General features: G+C 33.3%; 2 protein-coding genes across 4 annotated transcripts in view; one reads left to right on the top strand and one right to left on the bottom strand.

The window, feature by feature from the left end:
* The window catches only part of LOC138325855 (protein eva-1-like), an 86,298-nt gene extending 80,332 nt beyond the window's left edge, over positions 1-5,966 (top strand). For both annotated transcript variants that reach the window (XM_069271816.1, XM_069271826.1), the window contains one exon: positions 448-5,966. In XM_069271816.1, coding sequence (XP_069127917.1) covers positions 448-824 — 377 coding nt within the window. In that variant the 3' untranslated portion in view covers positions 825-5,966. The remainder of the gene's footprint in view (positions 1-447) is intronic.
* Positions 5,967-8,027: 2,061 nt separating this feature from the next.
* LOC138325845 (cilia- and flagella-associated protein 298-like) lies at positions 8,028-14,470 on the bottom strand. 2 transcript variants are annotated; one of them, XM_069271795.1, is made up of 8 exons: positions 14,352-14,470; positions 12,296-12,455; positions 11,659-11,826; positions 11,100-11,167; positions 10,356-10,514; positions 9,697-9,828; positions 9,241-9,336; positions 8,028-8,500 (listed from the first exon to the last, which is right to left on the bottom strand). In XM_069271795.1, the coding sequence occupies exons 2-8, from the start codon at positions 12,432-12,434 to the stop codon at positions 8,387-8,389; spliced, it is 876 nt and encodes a 291-aa protein (XP_069127896.1). In that variant the 5' UTR covers positions 12,435-12,455; positions 14,352-14,470; the 3' UTR covers positions 8,028-8,386. The 2 variants fall into 2 exon arrangements, with proteins under 2 accessions (XP_069127896.1, XP_069127905.1); XM_069271804.1 differs by having other exon boundaries at positions 12,296-12,468; positions 14,352-14,459.
* Between the last annotated feature and the right edge of the window lie 1,426 nt (positions 14,471-15,896).

The raw sequence follows: 15,896 nt of genomic DNA, 5'->3' as shown, positions 1-15,896 counted from the left end.
TTGAGGGGTAAATATCGTAAACAAATTCTATTTCTTAAGCGTTAAATATCATTAACAAATTCTATTTCTTAAGGGGAAAATATCGTAAACAAATTCTATTTCTTAAGGGGTAATGTTATATACCATTGTCAATTGGTTTAGCACTTCCTATTTCTGGTGGAGTAAATAGATAACAAATATACTTCTATGGAATTGGTAGGGTTTAGGTGTATAAATAGTGGGAGAAATATTAAAGTTGAAGGGGAGAGCAGGATAAATCTGAATTTTCTCACATTGTTGTGAATAGCAGGAACAGAAACAAAATGCTGTATATTAATAATGTGCGGATAATGATTGAGATTATATATTATTAAATGAGCATTATCATGAATAAAGGGAGATAACTCTTTATTAGTGCTTAATGTACTGACAGAAATCTGATATCTTTTGTCCTATATTATATTACAGAGAACCATGAGAAAGCCATTCTGTATCTAGTCCTTGGGGTTTGTTTCGGGATTATCTCTCTCCTCATCATAGTTGTGATCAAGTTAATGATAAACAATCGACGTAAAAAGAGGGTGAAATTGGACATTACGGACCCAACTCATGCTAATGTGTTACCTCCTCCAAATCACTTAGAGACTCCTACCCTGTCCAGGGCAGATTCCATCGACAGGATCGAGATCGTAAGGTTTGAACCACGATCCACACTTCGAAGGGACAGAGACGCTACACTTCGGCGAGACTTTGAGTCACACATTCCTCTAAGAACAGACTTTGATGCAGAGGATACTTTACGGAGTGATCCAGGGGAGAGAACCTTGAATAATTACTATGGTTGAGTGTGATTGGTCAGAATTATGAAAGGTGAAACATGCTCTGTGATTGGCTAGTTCATCACAGAAACACAACCTCAGCCCAGTGGTCCTTTTAATGGATGTATTAGGTGTTGTGGTTGGTCAATGCTTGTGGTATTCCTGTCAATTTGAATGGATGCTGTGATTGGCTGGATGGAAATGCAAGCTCGTTTGTGATTGGCTGATACTATGTATAACCTGTGATTGGCTGGTAACAGTGACCAGTCATTTAAGCATTTTGGTGATATGATTTCCCATGTTATTTCAGGAATAGTGTTTCCTATTTGGTGCTTTTATCAATTAGAATGTGTGTTGAAGGCAGAAAGGGTATTATTGTAACCCCAGGGATGTTGTACTCCACCACCACCAAAGTCATATCACTTGGAATCAGGTGGAAACTCTCCAAATTTATGATACCGAAATCTGACAATCTGCAATAAACAACAAAAACAAACTAAACAAAATTCCATATGCAACTATTCATACTTGCATCGGTAAGAACAAAATGCATGTTACAAGAAGAATTTTTTATATCAGATATGTTAAATCTTTGGGTTTTTTTTTGTAAGTGAAATTTGTTCTGACTAAACTTGCAAAGATTGAACAAGGTTTACATTCACCTAGGCAAATAGCTGGTTCTTAGGTATGCTGAATATTTAAAATAAAAAATATATTGATTCAGGCAGCATGCCAACATATTATACAGATTTTTAACATAATAAATGTAAATCAATTTGAAAGTCATGTTCTGGTTTGTACATATACATGTACCTTGATACTGCCAAAATAACATGGAGTTTAATCCTGAATACCATTTGTATGTGTAAGTATATTGTGTAGGTGTATAAGTAATGATCTAAAAGTTCACATAACTTTTTAAACATTTCGATAAAAATCAAGGGGAGGGGGTATTTCTTCTTCCTGGTTAATTACCAGTTTAAACTTGAACTGGTATAAAAATATTACTTGTCAATTTTGTTATGAAAGACTTCGCCATTTGTGCAATAACAATCAAATATGTTATTTAAGTTATTGTATGAATATACATTATTAGTATATCAACAGGATTGACAATATAGAACAATATGTTCTCATAAACACATAGGGCATAGCAAGTCTTGTTTTTCCCTGGTAGCATTTGTTATATTTTTACTCTTATATTTCCCTATTTTTACCTAGAGGTATAAGTATGCAATACATTTGAACAAAATGGCAGATGGGAGAAAATGTAAATCTTATGCAAGGGAGAGAGAACATATTTGTAAAGCCTGTTCGCTTACTTGTGCGCCCGTACCAAAAGTGATATTATTGCATGTAGTTTTATTGCCTGAATGTTTTTTTGTTGGTTTTTTTTTGTTTGTTAGAAATGCATATTTACATTCTCTAAAAAGGAAACTATTTTAGTAGAATCATGCATATCCATATACAATGATCAAAACACAAATTATCATATTTTTAGCGTTAATTAAACAAAAAAAATGATTTATTTATTATTTTTTTGAGGATTGGGATTCACATTGGTAGCAACATAATACAATTTTAATTATTAGATTTCTGAATAGAACAACATGTTTCATTAATTAAACTAAGGAAACTTGTAGACATGCATGAGTGAATCTCGTTCTGTACAGTTGGTGAGACTAGATCTGATGTTAATCTTATAACTAGTACAGTTTTATAGTGCTTTTATTACTATGTTATATGTTTGTAAATGGTCCTTAACCAAAGGTTAAAATTGTGTGTTTTTTTAATTAATTTCTAAATGTACTTGAAATGATTTTTATTACCCCACACACATTTTCCTCCTAATTTGCATAAAATTTTCAGGGATCAAGGTTTTTACCAAAAATTAAAAATCATAAGTATATTCATAAATATACTTGTATGCATATTACATAGTTATCTGCCCTTGCAGGCAGATTTTGATTGTGGTATCGTGTGTTTGCGAACGTCACATCATATTTTTTGTGAAAATAATGTAAAGTAATGATGTCACAATGGATACCTAACACATGGGAGGTAACTCTGTCATATACTAAGAATATAGGTACAGTGTATAGGTATCAACTCATACATGTACATTATGTGTACCTTACTTGAGCACCTACATCAGACAGGATTTTATTGATTTGGAAACAAAAACTGAAAAAAAAATAAAGTCAGAATATGTGTACCTTACTTGAGCACCTACATCAGACAGGATTTTATTTGATTTGGAAACAAAAAATGAAAAAAAAATAAAGTCAGAATATGTGTACCTTACTTGAGCACCTACATCAGACAGGATTTTATTTGATTTGGAAACAAAAAATGAAAAAAAAATAAAGTCAGAATATGTGTACCTTACTTGAGCACCTACATCAGACAGGATTTTATTTGATTTGGAAACAAAAAATGAAAAAAAATAAAGTCAGAAGCCATGAATGTTACTTAAATTTAAAAAGGAAATTAACACCTTTTAAAAAAATGTGTTTATGGTTTAAGCTTAATAGTAATACTGATTTTCCTTAAGTACCAGCTACATTGAAATATGAAATTAATGTATTAACTTTGCATCATTTTCTTAGAGTTCCTTTTAAGAATCTTTTCTTTGTTTTCTAATGATTTCAAGTTTTTTTAGGACTTGATATTTTCATAAGACCTCCAGTGTCTGCTAGTGTGCAAACTAGCAGGTCAATATATATATAGGGCTATTTTTATCTTTGAGGGCAAACTTGATCCAACCTTTTATTATTTGTGTATGAATACTAACTAAAATTATTGAATAGTTTAATCAAATTTGAAATCATTATCTTTTAATTTAAATTTTACACCATGAAAAAAGTGATTATTGGTATTTCAAATTTTTGGCGCTGCCTCCACTGTTGATTATGATTATCAGATATAATGTTATATTTGGGGTTTTATTTAAATTTAAAAAATAAATATATAATATAATGTATGCATCATTAAGACATGAATTATACAAAATGACAAAATTTGATCTGAGGTGTCCTGTAGCTGAAACCAGTTGAGAAACGTAAATTATATACCATATTATGTATGTTAATGTTGAATTTTTAGCAATATTTAGAACATTTTTAAGTACTGTAGCAGAAGTGTTTTAAAAGACATTAAAATCAGTCTAGTCATGAAGCTGTTGATTCAATACATTTTATATGAATCATTAGATAATTTTACCTGTAAAAAATTTGTATATATCGTACTTCAAACTACATGTGCATGTACATTTTCATGAAATCATTTAATTTATATTCATGTGTAAGATGCATTTTCTAGACATGAACAATTACATTGCGCAGGTAGCATTACTTCTACTTCCATAGAATTTGAAATATTTTGTGGTACTCCAAATGTTTTACTGTCAACAAAATTGATTTTAACATGTTAACACAATAATGAATTTGTGCAATTTCAACAATTCCATTATTGAAGCCTTAATTAAAATAAAATCATATTAACCATATTCTAACCCAAAACTTCAGACAGTCAAATGGCTAAAAAACAAAAACAAAAAACTTAGAAAGATTGAAAAAGTCACAATATTTCTAATATAAGTACATGGCACTTTTAGCCTTTTGTGTTCAATCTGGTCGCAGTAACTTCTGCTAATTACATACACAACCTAACACAAGCCAGTTTTCATGCAATAAGACTTTGATATCATATAGTAAAAAAAAGTCTTCTATTACTGAAATTACTGAATTCAGATCAACTTTGTTGACTTTTCTGTAGAATTTATAAGAGAACCCATTTTACAATATGGCATGAAATGTTTTATTAAGATTTGTGTTGATGGCATTGATCTGCTAATAGTGCTGAAGATATGTTAACTTGACTCATTCACCACTGAAATTTCATAATGGACTAGTCTAGTCTTTGATTTAGAAGAGCCTAAACATGTCTTTAGGTTGAATGAGTTAATTTTCTCCTACCAAAACCACCTGATCACACCCAACATTCCACCAAGCCATTATATAAAAACACATGTTTAATATTATTGACTTTGTAAATAACTCTGACCATATCTACCGACATTACAAAGTTATGTCCCTTACTGAGTTATGTCCATTCTGTACCATCATCAAGCTGCCGAAATTCACTGGAGCTTAACTCCTTTTCTTTATTGTAGAAACCTCTTCTAGGTAGATTTTTGTAATACAATGTAACCTGTCAAAACCAGCCCTTGACTTAACCGGATCCCTGTCTATTTCAGCTAAATTGTTTGCCTTTTTCTTTCTTTAAGTATACATGTACATGTAGCAGTTAAAACCTGTATCATCCAGAAACCAGTCTATACCAGCTAAATATATGCTGGTCCAAATGGCATTCAGTTTAGAAATATTACAATGTAAGCTTACTTACACTGTTACAAAATTGAGGTGGAGTTTATTTCTGCAAAATTAAACCTTAAGGGCTAAGCAGATATGTTGAACACATACTTTTTCATTTCTTTGTCCAGAAAATGTGTGTTTTGACTGGACATCCTCCTATACTTACTCTACCATAAAACCTGACATGTCCTTGGCTATTGATATTAGACAAAAAACACGAACTGCAGCAATTTGATGTGGAATATTTAACCCTCTTCTCACCTTTATGTACCTGTATAATATATATTTCCTGAAATATCCCATGAATATTACTTTAAAACCTCGATTTGTATGTGTTCCTGTATTCTTTGGGTAAAAAGATAAAAACGCACGGGTAAAACATATATATCATCATATAAACCTATCATATAATAGTGTACATCCACCATCAGTTTTAATGTAAAAACAATCCTTTTTCAACTTTTTTTTTTTTTTACTTTTATCAGAACAGAAATTTTTCGTTTTTTTTCTTCTTCTCTTTTCTTCCCCAAATGTAATTCAATTTGTACCAGAGGGGATGCCCATGTTTTATAAAATAATGGGAGCATTATTTCTTGTACAATCATATCAAGGTTTTTAATGATAAACTACAAATGTATACGAGTATTAATGTGTTTTTACATGCTGATATCAATGTTGTGATGATATGTGTGTGTTGTAGAGTCATCTGTTGATCATAGTTTACATTGTAAACCTACGCTATATTATACAATATCAAAAAACTGTACAATTAAAAAAGGGGAAGAACATTGTTTATTGTTGTTTGAGTTTTGTGTTGTTTAACATATCTGTACGGTTTAACTGATGAAATTCTTAAATCTAGAACACCATTGCTAGTGCTCTAGCATGCCGATCTATCAGAGTCACCATTGCTAGTGCTCTAGCATGCCGATCTATCAGAGTCACCATTGCTAGTGCTCTAGCATGCCGATCTATCAGAGTCACCATTGCTAGTGCTCTAGCATTCCTATCTATCAGAGTCACCATTGCTAGTGCTCTAGCATGCCGATCTATCAGAGTCACCATTGCTAGTGCTCTAGCATGCCGATCTATCAGAGTCACCATTGCTAGTGCTCTAGCATGCCGATCTATCAGAGTCACCATTGCTAGTGCTCTAGCATGCCGATCTATCAGAGTCACCATTGCTAGTGCTCTAGCATGCCGATCTATCAGAGTCACCATTGCTAGTGCTCAGCATGCCGATCTATCAGAGTCACCATTGCTAGTGCTCTAGCATGCCGATCTATCAGTGTCACCATTGCTAGTGCTCTAGCATGCATCTATCAGTCACCATTGCTAGTGCTCTAGCATGCCGATCTATCAGTCACCATTGCTAGTGCTCTAGCATGCCGATCTATCAGAGTCACCATTGCTAGTGCTCTAGCATGCCGATCTATCAGAGTCACCATTGCTAGTGCTCTAGCATGCCGATCTATCAGAGTCACCATTGCTAGTGCTCTAGCATGCCGATCTATCAGAGTCACCATTGCTAGTGCTCTAGCATGCCGATCTATCAGAGTTACCTCCCTTTGTTTACTACCTCTGTACTGACTTTAGCATTTAATATTTTAATGGATTTCCACAAAATAAAGTCTGTATTGAGAATTAAAATATCTCTTGCAAATTTGAGTTTTAGAGAGTTGTGAATAAAAAAAACATATTGAACAAGTTCAAGCTAACTTAAGCTTGTATAACTTCCATCTCAGAGATGGAGAGCTAGTGGTAGAATGTTGAACACCCCAACCACTCAGCCATTGCGTTCCCACAGACAGACTGATGACATGTTGTGGTGAAATATCAGCTAATTAACACCTGAACATTAATCCAAGAGGAAAATACCTAATATGGATAAATTCAATTATGTCCTTAATGAAATGATCCTTGACAAATGTGACAACAAAAGCATATATCTAAGTTTCATTTCAATTTTTTAATTTGCATTCGAACATACATCCAGCAAAACTTTCCATTGATTAAAAAATGAGAAAGGTCATAATGAAAATGATGCAAGTATGAGTTATGAACGACTCATGGAATTGAAAAATGTTGAACACCCCAACCACTCAGCCATTGCGTTCCCACAGACAGACTGATGACATGTTGTGGTGAAATATCAGCTAATTAACACCTGAACATTAATCCAAGAGGAAAATACCTAATATGGATAAATTCAATTATGTCCTTAATGAAATGATCCTTGACAAATGTGACAACAAAAGCATATATCTAAGTTTCATTTCAATTTTTTAATTTGCATTCGAACATACATCCAGCAAAACTTTCCATTGATTAAAAAATGAGAAAGGTCATAATGAAAATGATGCAAGTATGAGTTATGAACGACTCATGGAATTGAAAACATTTTTGACAAATTATTAACATTCATTCAAATTGCATTCACCTCACCAATCTTATATCTTTAGTCTAACCTATGTAATGGTCATATGGACGGAAATGTAGGCTTTAGAATGTACCTAGTTATCAACTTTACATACAATTGAGCCTTTAGCAATGGTTTATCATCTCATGCACCATATTGATGTCTAAAGGTATTTACTGGAAATTTTTACATCAACAGACCTGTGTACAAGACACAACACATGTATGTCATTCACCCCTGAAATCTCATAATGAACTGTTCTAGTCTTAGGGTAGAAGAGTTCAAATTTGACTATAGGGGTGAATGAGTCTTAAACTTTAGAACACAGCAGTTTCAATGTGCATAGTTACAATAATCATTAACAAGCACAGAACAACAAAATACATAAACTACAATAATAATAACAATACGTCTCGCGATAATCCCTATTGAAATACTGAGATTTTATAAAAATCAATGGCATCTTTGTTACAAAACCATCTGGCGGTTAGAGAGGGACAGCACAACTTTTCAATGGCATCATTTTGTGCAGATGGCAAAGTCACAATTGAAGATTAGTCTCTCCGAAGTGTCTTCTTAAATATTAAAAATGTCAATCAGATCTGTCTCACTTTCAGTCAGCACAAAAATATTTTTATTGTTTCATCATACCGTAGTCAGTTTTACCTTTTAAAACCAATCAGAGTCTTAAGCAATGAAGGTCCTACACTTGCTTTTCATTTATAAAATAATTTGTGTATAAATAAATAAATTTTGTTCAATTATAAAATTTAAAGACAATATGGTGGTGTTTATCACCGAGGACCGCCCCATTTGATATCACGTAGTCCATTTAAGTTCCGTTTCAATGCTCCGCTATCTGCCCACTCCTGATCCATGTATGCGTCGTCTGCTTCTGCTTGTAATTTCTAGAAAAAAGGTAGAAATAGCATTAGTTTCTTTTTCTATGTAAGGAACCTTATCTGTTTCATGTAAGGTGTCAATGATGTTTGTTGATACAGTGGAAGTCGCTTAATGTCACATCTCTTTATGAAACATTCCTCTTACTATAAATTTGTTTACCTGACAAATGGAATATGATATTAGGAGGATTCCACTCGAAATGTGTGTTTAAAGACATGAATGCCCCTGTCACCGTCTACCAAAGTGGGAGAGGATGGAGAATATATTTGCCCCCACCTTTATTTAATTGTGAGGACATAAAAATATATATAAGGAAATCCAGTTTTTAGAATTCTAAAAACTATTGAAGGGTAATCACACTTTAATTGTACAGGATTTATTCAAATGGTTCAATTTTTTTTATTTAAGCATTGATTTAAGCGGATTCTCACAAAAGTTTGCAAACAAAATTTATTTCATAACCCGATGAAATTAAAAAATAGTGATTTCAATGCTTATAATTCATTTTCCAGGCTAGTTATAAAATGAAATACGTTTACACGTACGATTCCATTGATTTTTTCCAGGGGATTATTTTTTCCAAAACAATACGCAATGTCAATGTTTCTATTGTGACGTCATGATAACGTCGGGATTTCCGCGTCATTCTCGGATTTTTTCCCCATCGTGGAATGAAAAAAATGAATAGGCCAATCAGAAAGCCAGTAACAAAGAGAAAATTAATTATATATATATGAAAGTGTACCTTGTAATCCTCCTGTTTTTTGTAGTAGTATGCCATCATTTTCTTCTGTTCCTCTTCACTTACGACCTGTTCTCGCTGGGGTACGCCCAACCCTCGCTGCAAACACAACCATAAAAAACTTTAAATTTAGAAATACTGTCAAAATTATGTTGTAAAAACTAGTAATTTATAAAATTTTCTTATCTCTTTACAATGTAACCAGATCTGCTACATATTTATTTCTTTTTCTCAAGTTTGTGTATACACAAGGGGTTGTGCCATAGGGTTTTACCAAAAGTAAATATTTTAGATTATGTCAAGTTCCTGTGTTTCAACTAACAGGCGAAGTATAGTTCGTGTGTTTCAACTCACACAATACATTTTGCAGCTTTCTGACACACAAAAAAATCATAGATTTGTCTAAAGACAAGACATCTTTCAAAGGTAGTTATGAATCTAAAGCTGGGAAATACTCACCTTCTGTAGTTTGGCTATGATTTTTGTTTTTTCATTTTTACCAACAAAATCCTTCAACAGTTTGCCCCTCAACATCTCTTTACCAGAAAACCAAATTGATGTATTAGCTTCAGGGAGAACTTCAGTTGAAGCCTGAAAAAAGAAACAGAAATAAAGTTAAAATTGCTGCGTCCACACCATGTAGGCTACTAGTAGTGGAGAGAGTAAAATTGGATTACCATAATTATACGATAATGAAAGGCAGATAACTCATCTTAAGAATGAACATCCTACAAACTACTTAAACAGCTGAGAATAATTAGGAAAATCAGCTGATAATGAATGTGAAACAAGCCAAGCATAAATCAAATCTTCTATAGATTCAGAAAAATATATATCGTAAAGTGAAAATGAAAATGCACATACACGTAACTTCAAAATTATGACATAAATGTAAGTCTTGTAAATATGTATTATACTGTAAGGGAAATCAGAAGTGCTTCAAATGAACGTATGGAAAAATGTTTGTAGTAAACTTTTAACACCCAAGATATTGATTTGAAGTTTGAAGAGTAAGACACAAAGAAAATATGCTGTCTACAGGAACATAGGTGTTAGATAAACAGAATAATTCTATTTTGATTCAGAGCAGGTAATAGATATACATAAATGTAGGTTACCTGTGTTCCTTCTAAATCCTCTGTATTTTCAAACTCCATGCGAATGTTGTCATGTGGAGGGAGATTCATTGGGTAAACAATCATCACCGCCCCACGTAAGATATCCAGTGCCTCCTTCACTGTAGCCTGCGTCACATATTGATCCATTTGTACTTTTTTCTGAAAAAATAAACCCAATTGATATTTTTCTTTTTAATCTTTTCACATTTTGTTTGAAGGATCTATACATAGCTAGCAAGTGGATAGTTTAAGGAGCATCGTCATGTTCAAATATAGTTGAACCCTGTCATCTCAAAGTTGTTCACAGGAAGACCTTAATTGTTTAATTCAAAAGATTTTTTGCTTGTGCCATGTGCTAAACTATCATTTGCATAAGATTGACTGTGTCAATTTCATAACAGTTATAATTATTTCTGATTTTCATATTCAGGTTCATCCATCATAAGGTGATTCATTATTTCAATATCATCTTTTATTGTACGACATGAAGATGTATATAACATAACCTCTAGTCTTTCTCAACTTTGTATACACATTCAAAAGTGTCTTAGAACCTCACATACACACACACCTGTGCTCAAGTAGCTAAGTCAACTAAAAGTTTACAAAAATACACACACACACACCTGTGCTCAAGTAGCTAAGTCAACTAAAAGTTTACAAAGTGTGTCAACAATTTTGTTTTGATTTGTTTAACATCCTAACAAAAGTCATTTTAACTTCATATCGTTGCCTAATATCTACCTTGCTGATCATATCTTTTGCTTCTTTTATTGTTTTTGTCAAAACCTCAGCCATCTTGTCATCAGGAGCTGTAAACAGAATGTTATAGGCATAAAGTTAAAAGGAGGATCTTCGTTTCATCTTCATTTGGATATATGATTAGGAAAAATATTAAAAATAGAGGGGAATTACTCTTGCAAAATAAGGAGTGGATTATGCCCCCCTCCTTCATACAAAATTTTAGCAAGTAATGTTCCATACAAAAAGAAATCATATATTTAATTTTATCAGAATAAATATTTATTTTATTAGCTTTATTTTATTGGAATCTAAAACTTTCCAAAATTAAGTGTACATATTACATGAGATACAGTATTTAATATTTCCCTAATGCAATCAAATACCTAATATAAAACATTATTATACAATAGTATATGTATCTATACATAAACATGCACCTGTGACCATATCCAATGTATTTAGTATGACATTCCAATGGAAATTTTGATGTTAGATTATAACCACGGTTTTTTTTTAACTGTCTCTATAGAACTATTTATCAGTAACATCCTTGACTTACCCATTCCGTTCCGTCGACCAATCGGATCTTTGTTCATCTTGGCTCCACCGCTAGGGACACATTTATCTGCCCATTCATCTTTCAGTTTTAGGTCCACGATTTGCTCGTCAGTCAGACCCATCATGTTAGGGGGCAGAGTTATACCATGCTTAGATAACTCCTCAATCTCTGGAAAATTTTTGAATCTAAGTTCAGAATAAGAGCATCATGGATCCTCAACTACTCTCATTTGTTATATTTATTCCATATAGTATGGAAGATGATAATTGAATTATCAGTGAATTCACATGCCATGCACAGAAATATATCATTTGAGCATATGGTACCAGTAACACCATACATAACTGAATATTTCATTCATTTGCCAGAAATTATTATAAATTTACAAATGTAACACAGTATTATGTTTGCATGTCTATATTCATACTTCAAGTGATTATTTTAATATAATATACTTTGAGTGTGACTAACAAGTTACATGACAAACAAACACCATCATATTTAAGGTTCCACAAGCCTGATGGTTTAGGGAAACAAAATTGTTCAAATACATTCACAAATTACCTAATAAGTAAGTTTATCAATTAGATTTGCGAAATCAAAGACTTTGAGGTTTTTTGTTGTCAGCATAACATACCTGCACAGATGCGCTGGACCTTCAGTCGTCCATTGTAAATAGTGGTTAGATCTTCCAATAAGTCATCCACTGGCATTTCAACTGTGGTCTCATACAAGAACTGACTCTCATCAGCCTTTTTGATATGTAACTTCACCATGTTTCTCAATCTTGTGTATACCTGTAGGAGAAAACTATACCAATGTTTAAAACAGCAGGTGGATTCTGTAGATGCCATTTTGATTTATACTTCCAAGTGGGTATACATGTAGAGAATAGTTGAGATACACATGGACGATATTTTACAGTGTATAAGTGAAACATACTTTGTGAAAACGATCGAGCTGTATATATATATTTTAATATTTTGTTAGTGTCGGGTTAGATTGGATATCTAGGTGATCAGATCACAATGAATCCTTGCTTCTCTAGGGAATAACTTACTATCACTGTTGCAATATACACCCATTAAATGTCATAGCAAAACTAAAGGCAATTAGGCCCAAGGAGAAAAACTGACCATGCACTCACAGGCCTGAAAGGACTTTGAAGATTTACACATTTATTCATCCGTTTGAAACAGGAGAATACAACATTCCATAAGGGGCCAAGTTAAAAAGCCACAATATAATGTAATATTCAATGGTGATTATAACGACAGTGATAGTAACCCCTGAAAGATCGAAAATGTGAACTTTGGGACAGAATGCTTATTTTAAGCAGATGTTGATTGTCTCACTCTGAACACATTAGACTACAATGCACTTTTATGGATTAATGATATTTAATGATTTAATACTAAGTATGATTCAGTATTACACACTTACAGCAAATATATTTCAATAAAAGTAGTTTATACGACAATTAACAGTATTGCCATTTACTGATCAGTTATCAAATAATCCTCGGTCAGGACATGAATAAAAAAGAAACATTTCATTATCAGTGATTCCGTTCTTCTTCTTCTTCTTCTTCCAATTTAAGGGACAGACTCAACGGTTTAAGTGCATTTGTCCCTGGGAGGTGGCACCAATACATTCTATATTTTTTTATATATATATATATATATATATATATAAAAACAGGCTGTGTATATTATTATGAGAGGTTGTGTCTAGCCAGGATTGTCCGGAATTTGTCCAGGACAGGCTCCTGAGCTAGAGATGTTGGTAATGAGTTCCACGCGATGATGTTTCGAGGAAAGAATGAATATTTGTAGAGTTTTTTGTTAGAAGGTATCTGATTTAATCTGTGTTCGCCTCTTGTTCTCCTGTCGCCTGATGTTATAAGCGCAACTTAAAAATTAATTCACCACATATAAAAGCACACACATACAAAGCACTAGTCCGACCCAAACTGGAATACTGCTCATCCATATGGGATCCCCACAACACACACCAAATCCAACAGATAGAAAAAAACACAACGCGGAGCAGCAAGATACGTTCACAACAAATATCACGACACCAGACCAGTTACAAACATAATACATCAACTCAACTGGCCAACATTACAGACACGACGGCTACACAAAAGAATTAATAATTTTCTACAAAATAATAATACACAATATATAGTTGCCGTCGAATACCAGACCATACTCATACCAGTAGACCACAGAACCAGACACTCCAATCCACACACCTTCAGACAAATCTCTGCTACAATGGACACATATAAATATTCATTTTCCCCACAAACAATAACACAATGGAATCTCCTCACCGTAGCAGCAGTACAATACACTACACTCGAGGACTTCAAGGCAAATATTTTCGACGTAGCCCTTGAAGCCCTCACGCATTAGTTATACACACACCTTTTCTGTATATACTGAGAGAAAAATCACAAATTTATTCCCTTCATCCTTCACAACCTTGCACCCCTACAGCTCACTGTGACTTATCGTCATTTTTGACGGCGTTTATGTACTAGCTAAGTAAACCGAAGAAGAAGAAGTGAAATGGAAAAAAAAATGTTATTCCTCTTGGTAGCAAAGAATGTAATGCAAATTACATAAGTCAAACTATGATTATGAACTAATGATGAAAATAATCTTTCATTCGATTTTGCAAACCTGATAGAGCCCGATTCTTCTTGCTATGGTGATTGAATTTTCTCGAACGAAATTTGACGGGTCAAAACAAATTCTAGCATGTGCCCGGAAGTAAACAAGAAAGGTACGGACTGAATGGATTAGTTGCGATAGTTACAGGAAAAATAAACATAAACAAAACCATATAACAGTAAATTCGTCTTCAAAATATCACTTAAATAAATTAAAAAGATACTGATACAACTTCTTATCTTGTATATTTTTCTTTTTTAAATATCACTAATCAAGTGTTCAGCAGAAAATGTAACTTCCTTAATAAATATTGAGGTAGCAGAAAACAGTAGATTTGGACAATCTATGAAATTAAGGCGCATGCCTTAGAAATATAGATATAGTCATTTAACTGTAAAAAATACCTGTACAAAAGTATATATATAATTAATCAGCACAACTTTTGCAATTACAATTTGATATTTTGACACAGATTTGGCCATATTCTGTGCTTATTCATGCATGTGAATACCATGGTAACAACAAAAAAATACCTGAAAAATTGCAAAATATCATGATTTTTAGCCCAAAATTGCAGAAAATTGTACTCAATTTTTTTCTTAAGACCTACCTTAAATTGAGCACTTCTATCACAATGGCAAAATAAGCCAATTTATTTCATAGGTCGATTAGGTGGATTTTTCAATATTTTTGCCTAAACCCGCGCCATGGATTTTCCTTCAAGTAAAGCTAGCATTTCCGGTCAAGACGCACTTCCGGAGGAGCCCAGAATTGTAATCTCTAACCCATTTTTGTTATGTTTATTTTTGAAAAAAATGAAACTTATATCAAACCCTCCATATTGGATGTACCAATTTCAGAATATATTTTATTTTTAATTGTTTATGCATGGCTCAAAACAGGGGCTCCCCACTTAATAAAAATATAGACCGTGGCCAGGCTGTTCTTCTCTGGTTTGCTACCTGACACTTTCTGTGGAACACATCTAGTATAGCGGACCCCATTTTTTCCGCGAAATATCACGAGTTTATTGACGGCGACCTGTATATATAGAGACCGCGTGAGCGGGCGGTCAAAAATTAAAAATATGGGTTTTTATGCAAAAAAATGTTAAAATTTGAGCTTACCGTGTCCTTTTTTGGTTAAAAACTGAAGTTTTCAACAAAGTTTTTAACTAAGGATCATGCGGAAAACATTGTAGACTGTACGAGAAAAAAATTCGGGATTTCGTTTTGGTTGTCAGCCGAGCACGCGCTGAACATGCGCAATGAGTGATTTTACGGACTTTGATTTTATTTGTAAACACAAGTACACGTGTAGTTTACGATGGTGACGATTCGAATGAAGGATATATGACAGAAATAATGAAAACGTGGCAATATCCATCCACTGGCTTATTGAAATTGGATCATTTTTCAGTTTGTCAGGTAAATATTGCTCAACAGAGGAAAATTTGGCATGGAAAAGACAGCGAATCGGTGTTCACATGTGCTGGCCATGGTCCAAACATTATCGAAGATCACATTGAGGCCAAAGTTCCTTTCAAACGTCCTA

Source organism: Argopecten irradians, chromosome 1, assembly GCF_041381155.1.
Source record: "Argopecten irradians isolate NY chromosome 1, Ai_NY, whole genome shotgun sequence".
Lineage (NCBI taxonomy): Eukaryota > Metazoa > Mollusca > Bivalvia > Pectinida > Pectinidae > Argopecten > Argopecten irradians.
This window is presented reverse-complemented; position numbering and strand designations above follow the sequence as displayed.